Here is a 9,065-nt window from a genome sequence, read left to right as displayed (position 1 = left end):
AATCCGCCCCCTTCGGTGACGTAAGAGCTCGGCTGGCCCAGTGGCCGTTAGACGGGATGGGCGGCCGTTGGAGGGTGACGTGCAATTTGGAACGAACCAACTCGCAGAGGCGGCGGGGGTGTCTAGACGCTCGACGCGACATTTCGCGGGCCGTCAGGCTCGGGAACGTCGTCCGAGGCCGTGGGCGTGGACGCGCGACTCCCGGCAGCCTCTCCCCCCGTGAGCTCGAGAGTGGTCCGTTCCAGGAGCGCGCGCGCTCCTTGAAGTCTCCTGGCTGCCCGAGGCGCCCAGACTGCCATTCTCCGGGCTACTTCACCTTCAGGGTTCCACGTCGGTAGCCATGGATTCCGAGACCCGCGAACTGCGCGCCCTGGAGGCGGAGGTCGCAGCGCTGCAGCGAGAGTGCAGAATGCTGCAAAACGCTGGGGAGAAGGCGTCCGGAGCCTGGTACGTGGCTCGGGTCCATCCCTCCCAGCCCATGCCCTGTAGCACCCCGCGGACCTCTCAACCTTATGACAGTTCTGGACTCCGACTCCCTCACCCCCCCAAGACCCATGCTCAAGAACGTGGTGGGAGACGTCCTGAAATGTGAACTTGAATCAGTGTTCTGGGAGAACGATGACCTCATGAGTGTGTGAACGCTGCGTTTGGGGCTTATGACTTGATTATAATCAGCAGAAAATAGTTTCCTTAAGGGTTGTTTTCGCCCAGTTGATGAGAATCAAAGGGAAAATCTGGCTTTTCTTTAAGCAGTCTTTGCCTTCGGGAGAACAGCATCTAGATAGCTGGTTTTGTTTTGTTTTGTTTTTCTGGGTTTGGAGACATTGTTACTCTGTAGGTCAGGAACTGGCTCAATTTGATTTCAAACTCAAGAGTCTTCTATTCCGCAGCCCCCAACTCCCACACACAGTGTTGGAGTTATTACCTGAGCCACCATACTTGCTCTTGTCTAGTTGGGATTCCCTCCTTACTCTGGTTTCATGGATTTGTTTTTGTGACTCATCTAACGATGTAGTTAAGGGGCCCTGACCTTTTTTTTTTTTTTTTTTTTTTTTTTTTTTTTTTCTGCATTATGTTAGAAACATAAGGGTTGGGGGTATATAGCCCCAGGGCAGGGCAGCCTAGCATGGTCAAATTGGTATATATGGCTAATGCCTTCTATAGGAAACTGTGATAGTCTTCTGATTAGTTACTATTGTTAAGCCTTATTTAAAGGTAGTTGATCTGAGTGTTAAATAGTTAAATAGCTTGCCTAAGGTCCTAGAGAAATCCAAAGCCCAAGCATTGCCCATTCAAAGAGAGAAGGAAGGCTAGAACTAGCAGTAACTTAGTATCTTAAACATGGAAAAAAAATACCTTTTTTATTAGGTGTAATTTGGAACAGGTTCAGAGAACCTTAGTGCAGGAAACAAATTCTAAAGAAAGAGAACGTTGTTAACTGTTGAAAGAAAGAGGGAGATGTGTGTGTGGCCTCCAGCTGTGCATGCTCTTCACAGCAAGAATGGAGATGCCTGCTGCTGATTCAGGGATGGCCCACAGACTGGAAGCATTAAGATTAGAGTTGGGGAGCCTGCCAGGCTGACTCCATCCCTACTTACCGAGTTTAGAATTTATATTTTATCAACACAGCCTGCCCCTGAACTTTTGAAAAGTTCTTTGTCAGACCATGGGAAAATAGTTTCTTAACCCACCAGAAGATGTCATTGTAAGCCCAGTATGGTATAGTAGATTGGTTATGGAATCTGGGACTCCTCGGTAATGGAACTGAAAAGTTAAGAGTCCAGATTAGGGAATACATTAAATGTCAATCCAAAATGTGTAGATTTAATGATTTTTTTTCTCATTTTGAAGGAAGATTGAGACCTGTTTCCTGAGCTACTTAATTTATTATTATTATTATTATTCCATTTGTATGCTATAACATATTTATGGAGGTCAGAGATTGAATAGACATGTCCAAGTGACAGTTCTTTCCCTCCAGTGGCAATAGAACTACAGGTTTGTGCAGCAAGTACTTTTGCCTGCAGAGCCATCTTATTGATTCTCCAAGATACTTTTAAAATGATCCTGATAGTTGAGTGGATTGGCAGCCAGAATATTGGAACTAAGTTGTTTAGTTATATCCCTGTGTCCATATTCTTTGATGTAAAAATTGAGTGCCTTCAGAACTTGGTTTTGCTATTGGCTGGAGACGGCCAAGGCGTGTAGAAGAGAGAACTTTAAATATGGGTTTCACAGATGAGAGAAAACTAGTATTTGCCTTTCTGGTTTATTTAGTGTGATTTCCTGTTGCATCCATTTTCCTGATTTTCTGAGATGTTCTTTCTCTCTTTCTTTCTTTCTTGGAGTAATCTTTTTTGTCTTACCATGACACTTGTCCTTCAGACCCTACAGAAGCAGCCTGTACCGTTTTACTTGGCAGTCCCTAAGCTCACCAAGCCTGCTTTCACTACTTGTATGTCTGAGTACTACTGTGTCTGGTGCCCACTGGAGGCCAGAACAGGGTCTTGGGTTCCCCTGGAACTGGAGTTACAGAGTGTTGTAAACTATCATGTGGGTGCTAGAAGGAAGAATGGGGTCCTCTGGAAGAACAGCCAGTGTTCTTAGTCTAGCCACTGAGCTACCCCTCCAAGCCCCACCTTCGGTACGAGGGGTGGAATCTAGAGGAACATTTGTATAGTAAGTAAAACATTTGTCAGTTGTCAAGTAACTATAATATTTGCTTTTCAGGAAATCATTTCAAAAAATTTCCCAATCAGATTCTGAGGAGTGGGAATCTTTGAAAGACTTGAGAAGTCAGCTTGAACATTTAAGATCTGAGCACTCATTTCTAAGTAAACTTACTGGCTTCAATATAAGAAACTATTCCAAGATGGAAGACATTGTAAACACTGAAGAGACAGAAAAAGGTACACATCATTTTTTAACTTCAATGTGGTTTTTAAATTTCATTATGAGTATATTTTGGGGTGAGGTGCATTCATACTATGTTGTGGTGGTCAGAGGGCAGCTTTCAGGGGTCTCTTCTCTCTCTGCCTTGTTGAGGCAAAGTTTCTCTTCTAGTTTCCGCATTACATCCTCCAGGCTAGGTGACTGATCCCTTAGCTCTCAGTCCTTCAACTCCCTGCAAATCTTTTTTTTTTTTTTTTTTTCCAAGACAAGGTTTCTCTGTATATAGCTCTGGCTATCCTGGAACTCACTCTGTAGACCAGGCTGGCCTCAAACTCAGAAATCCACCTGCCTCTGCCTCCCGAGTGCTGGGATTAAAGGCATGCGCCACCACGCCCGGCTTTTTTTTTTTTTTTTTTTTCCTGCAAATCTTTCCCTCCTTTTTTTTTTCATGTATATGCCAAGAATCTAACATAGGTACTAATACAAGGCAAAAACTCAGCCAACTAACCAACCCTGTTCTTTTCCTTTCCTTTAAAAAAAAAAAAAGTCTGTTCAAGTTTTTTAAAAGTACTAAAGAACTTTTTGAGTGTGAATTTGCTGCGAATTCATCCCATTTAGCAAATGGATTGATCTGAAGCAAATTACGTACAAAGGTGATTTTTACTAAAAGAAAGCATTTCCTTCTATTTCATTTAATAATTCTAATTATTGACTTTCACATTCTGGTTTCTACTTTACACAATGGCATAACACGCATGGATTAAAATGAGATGTGGTAGCCAGGCATGGTAGCATATGTCTTTAATCCCAGCACTGGGGAGTCAGAGGCAGATGGATCTCTGTGAGTTGGAAGGTCAGCCTTGTCTACAAAGCAAGTCCAAGACTGCCAGGGCTACACAGAGAAAGCCTGTCTTGGGGAAAAAAAAAATGAGATGTGGTTTGGTTGCATTCTGGGGAATGAATTCAAAGAGGCTAGAAGAGAATGCTAGGATTTTTCAGTAAAATGTCTTTGGATGGTGGCATGTAGTTTGCTTTTCCTTCCTGCTTCTGTGTATTCCCAATTTTCTGGAAAAGTAAACTTCATGACTGCAATGAAAAAAAATTTGTTCAAAATTTAAAAGTATGTAAGTTTCTGGACAGTAGTGGTGCACGCCCTTAATCCCAGCACTTGGGAGGCAGAGGCAGACGGATTTCTGAGCTCAAGGCCAGCCTGGTCTTCAGAGGACAGGACAGCCAGGACAGCCAGGGCTATACAGAGAAACCCTGTCTCGAAAAAAAAAATGTATGTAAGGTAAAGTTTTTTGTTTATACTTATATGCAATCTATATATTTATTGTATACTTTTATAATGAAAAAAAAAACTTAGATTCAAATACAGTATGTATATGAGCCTGAGCTGCTTGTCTACAAAATAAAGGGACCTATGTTATTTTTAAGATTCCATTCAAGATTCATCTTGTAGTTTTGGCCCTTTTACTACTTTTTAAAATTATGTTTGTATATTTAGTATGTGTTTGTGTTGACCCACATGTACTAAAGTACTTGTGTCAAAGTGAGAGGACAAATTGAAGGAGTTGGAGTTGGTTCTTTCCTTTCACTATGTGGGTTTCAGATATCAAAGTTGGATTGTTAAGCTTCGTGCCAAGTGTTTTGATCCCACTAAGCCATCTTACCAGACTGTCCCATTCAAACATTGAGATGATATTGAAAATTTTCAAAAAGATAGGCAAGATGGATGACCCAGCAAATAAAGCCACTAACACCCAGCCTATAATAATGACCAGAGTTCATTTCTTGGAACCCATATAATGGAGGAAGAAAACTGATTCCTCAGGTTGTCCTCTGATTTCCATATGTATATCTCTCTCTCACACATGCGCGCACGCACGCGCGCACACACACACACACACACACACACACACGAAAAAATTCAAAATAAAGGCTGGGTCTGATGGTATATGCCTTTTTTTTTTCCCCTCCGAGACAGGGTTTCTCTGTATTGCCTGTCTATCCTGGAACTCACTCTGTAGACCAGGATGGCCTTGAACTCAGAAATCCGCCTGCCTCTGCCTCCCAAGTGCTGGGATTAAAGGTGTGCACCACCATTGCCCGGCATGTATTTTTTGTATGTGTATATTTTTCTTAAGTATTGATATACTTGAGAACTTGACAGTATAAATTTTTAGTAATCCCATTTTGTAAGACCAATTACTGTGACAAGACCCTTCCAGCTATTTTAAAGTGATTACTAATATATATTTTCATACATCTACACACAAGTAGATATTCACTTAAAAATATTGAAGATTCCACCAAGAGTACTTTTATGTTAATATCTGTAGAAATATGTTTATATTTGACTGTACCATGATAAACCAGTGCAGGCTGGATTAGTTTAAGTAAAATAAAACACTAATTTTACCTTTAAAAAAAAGCATTGAAGAAAACTATTCTTTTAAAGTATTTTATTTTCTAATTAATAGATACAAAGAAAGTTCTACAGAAACACAGATTATCAGGAAATTGCAACATGGTGACATTTCAACTGGAATTTGAGGTTCTGGAAATGGAGGTAACTGTAGCTTGCTGTGATAACAGATTTTTTCCCTATGAGAAACAGTTCCTATCCACTTCATTCACTTCAGTGTCACCCTCAGCATTACCAATGTGACCAAGAAAATACAGTGTGGAGTTTCAAAGTTGAACAAAATACAGTTGTTGATTCAAAATACATTTTTCTCTTTTTTTGCATTTTTATTAGGTATTTAGCTCATTTACATCTCCAATGCTATACCAAAAGTCCCCCATAACCACCCCCCCCACTCCCCTACCCACCCACTCCCCCTTTTTGGCCCTGGCGTTCCCCTGTACTGGGGCATATAAAGTTTGCGTGTCCAATGGGCCTCTCTTTCCAGTGATGGCCGACTAGGCCATCTTTTGATACATATGCAGCTAGAGACAAGAGCTCCGGGGTACTGCTTAGTTCATAATGTTGTTCCACCTATAGGGTTGCAGTTCCCTTTAGTTCCTTGGGTGCTTTCTCTAGTTCCTCCATTGGGGGCCCTGTGATCCATCCATTAGCTGACTGTGAGCATCCACTTCTGTGTTTGCTAGTCCCTGGCATAGTGTCACAAGAGACAGCTATATCTGGGTCCTTTCAGCAAAATCTTGCTACATTTTTCATGTCAAAAGTTGTGTTCTTATTAGTGGGGCTGCTTAAGATTCAAATAAAATATTTTAGCTTCACTTTAACATACTTTTGTTACCATAGGCCACTGAAATTCAGAGCAAGAAAGTGTTAGGCACAGCTAACAGGTTTTTCTGCGTAAATGTACTTTAGGGATACAGAAAGATATGAGAAGAACTGTTAACATTCTTTGGAAGACTACAAAGAGACTGTATTGTTGTTCACTTTTAAATTATGCAGGCATTTGATGACTGCCTGGTTTTGCTAATAATGTGCTGCAGAAAGTGGCTTCCCTTGGCTCTGTTGAGAGCACTCATTGTCTCTCTGAGCCTTTTAGATTTTATGACTCTTAAAGAATCACTCTCAAGTAAGATGTTGGAAAGAATTGCAGATAGTTGTGGAATTAACAGGACCTGAGGGATCAGATATATAGTCCTTGCCAATAGTTATAGTTATTGGTTGGAAAAAGGGGGACAAGGGCCTTTTAAAATTTTGTTACTTAGAATTCTGATAAAATGAAATCTTCTGTTTTTGTTTTACTTTAGTGGAGTTTATATGTTTGTGTATAGAGGGATAAAATCTTGCTATGAACCTTGTTCAACTTGACCTTAAACTTATGTTCCATCTGCTTCAGTCCCCTAAGTATTTGGATGCCAGTCGTGTGCTGCCACACTTACTGTGTAGGTACTAGAAGTCTTTTATACAATTACTAGGTGAGAAACTGAAGAGATGACTCAGCAGTTTAGAGTACTTGTTACTCTGAAACTGGGATCAGTTTCTGACATCACATAATAGCTCACAACTATCTGAAACTACAGTTCCAAAGAATTGATGTCCTCTTCTGCCTGAATGTACATGGTATACATGTAGGAAAAACACTCATATACTTAAAATAAATCTTTAAAAAATTAGAATTGCTAGGTCAATGGAAATGTACACAAAAATTTGATTGGTAAACTTAGATATCTTCTAAAATGGTTTTACCATTGTGCTGGTTAATTTTTAGTGTCCACTTAACACAACCTAGAATCAACTGGGAAGGAAGAGAGAATTTTGAGGTCATACTGGCCTGGGAGCATATCTGTGGGGGATTGTTTTGAATGATGTAGATGTCACTGTGGGTGGCACCATCCCTAGGCAGATGGTCCTGAACTGTATAAGAAAGACAGCTGAGCACAGCCCAGTGAGCAGCCCAATAAGCAGCATTCCTCCATGGTTTCTGTGGTAAGTTCCTGCCCTCACTTCCCTGCATGATGAACTGTGACCTGAAATTGTAAATTTTTTTTCTCTTACAAGTTGCTTTTGAAAATGTTGTTTATCACAGCAACAGAAAAGAAACCTAAAACAAACGGTTTTGTTTATTTTTGGTTTTGTTTGTTTGAGACAGGGTTTCTCTGTGTAGCCCTGGCTATCCTGAAACTAGCTCTGAAGACCAGGCTGGCCTTGAACTCAGAAATCTGCCTGCCTCTGCCCTCCAAGGGCTGGGATTCAAGATGTGTGTTGCCATTACCCTGCTTGTTGTATATGTTTTTACATTTAAAATTGCTAGGAAAAAAAATAAAGACAGAGAGAGCAGCAGTGTGTTGGTTATTCTTTCCCTAAAATCAAACATTCCACTAGAGGGAGACATTTAGCTGTCAGAAAATTAAAAGATTTAAATAACATGCTTATTATAAATGCTTATTTTTCCAAAATAAATATTACTACAATTTTAAACCAAAATGCTGGTCCTACTTAGGGTTACTAATGCAGTGATAAAACACCATGACAAAAGCAAGTTGGAGGAGGAAAGTTTGGTTTACACTTACACATCACTGTTCACCATCGAAGGAAGTCAGGCAGGGTAGGGTCCTGGAGGTAGGAGCTGATTGAAAGGCTGTGGAGGGTAACTGCTTCCTGGCTTAGGCACGGCTTGCTCATTCTGCTTTCTTATAGAAGCCAAGACCACTACCCCAGGGGTTGCATAGCCCACAGTAGTCTGGGCCCTCCCCCACAGATAACTAAGAAAGCTGCCTACAGCTGGATCATATGGAGGCATTCTCTTAATTGAGGTTCCCTCCTCTTGGATGGCTTTAGCTTTTGTCAAGTTGACATAATACTAACTGGCACAGTGCCCTTAAGTTCTATTAGTAGAATGTTTGAAACAAAGATGGGAAAATCTATGTAGAGAGTATGAGTCATTTCTTCTGTTGATGCAATTCTTGTCAAAGGTGTTTGGAACATAGAATTAATTTCCTCCAGTTGACTGAATGCTTGTGAATCGTTTTAAGACCATCAGAACAAGTGTGCACACAATATCAGCTTCCCATAGTCCTTGCAGTATAAGTCAGATGGGTGGGAGTTTGTAGGATGCTAAAGGGTATTTATATAACTTCTAACCTTGAAACAAAAGTGCTAAAAAGTAAGCACTTTTTAAATGAAGAGAATATTATTTCATCATGAAAGACTTTAAAAGTAACCCATTTATTTGAATATTTTAACCCAAATATTGAAATCTTAATATGTTGTCTTTCACGTTGGTGCAGATTTGTGAAAGCAAAGAAGGTATCTCTCAGCCCAGAAAGGCTTGACCCAAGAACTAAGGTGACTGACTACTAATCAACAGTAGCAAAAAGTCAACCTGAAACAGTGTCTTAACTCTTCTTTTTTTCTTTCTTTCTTTTTTTTTAATTTAGAAGCTGTGCATACTTTTTAAATGCTCAACAGCACCTGATTATTAATATAAACAGATTCCAGAATCAAGGCAGAGAAAGAAAACAATGGACTTTGTCTGCCATGTGACCCAGATGGGGCAGTGCAACCCAGATGGGAGTGTCTTAAGCTCTTAAGGGTCATGTCAATGTTAGATAAAGTAAGTGGCAGACAAAGGAGGAATAAGCAAAGTAAAGCAGATTTGTTAAGGAAAAATGAGACATTATAGAAAAGTTAGAGAACTCAAGAAAGGCAGAAAGTGCCAAGCTGTGTGTCTAGTGGCTGCTTCTAGGGC

At 40.6% G+C, this 9,065-nt stretch overlaps 1 protein-coding gene across 8 annotated transcripts in view; it reads left to right on the top strand.

The window, feature by feature from the left end:
• The first annotated feature begins 79 nt into the window (after positions 1–79).
• Positions 80–9,065, top strand: part of Cenpp (centromere protein P) — a 188,926-nt gene continuing 179,940 nt past the window's right edge. For 4 of the 8 annotated variants that reach the window (XM_017315560.2, XM_011244405.3, XM_011244406.3 and 1 more), the window contains exons 1-3: positions 84–447; positions 2,731–2,909; positions 5,376–5,464. In XM_017315560.2, coding sequence (XP_017171049.1) covers positions 341–447; positions 2,731–2,909; positions 5,376–5,464 — 375 coding nt within the window. In that variant the 5' untranslated portion in view covers positions 84–340. Of the gene's footprint in view, positions 448–2,730; positions 2,910–5,375; positions 5,465–9,065 lie in introns of all 8 variants that reach the window. The other 4 variants (XR_873273.3, XR_003950462.1, NM_025495.3 and 1 more) reach the window with 3 other exon arrangements.

Source organism: Mus musculus, chromosome 13, assembly GCF_000001635.26.
Source record: "Mus musculus strain C57BL/6J chromosome 13, GRCm38.p6 C57BL/6J".
In the NCBI taxonomy this organism is placed as follows: Eukaryota; Metazoa; Chordata; class Mammalia; order Rodentia; family Muridae; genus Mus; species Mus musculus.
This window is presented reverse-complemented; position numbering and strand designations above follow the sequence as displayed.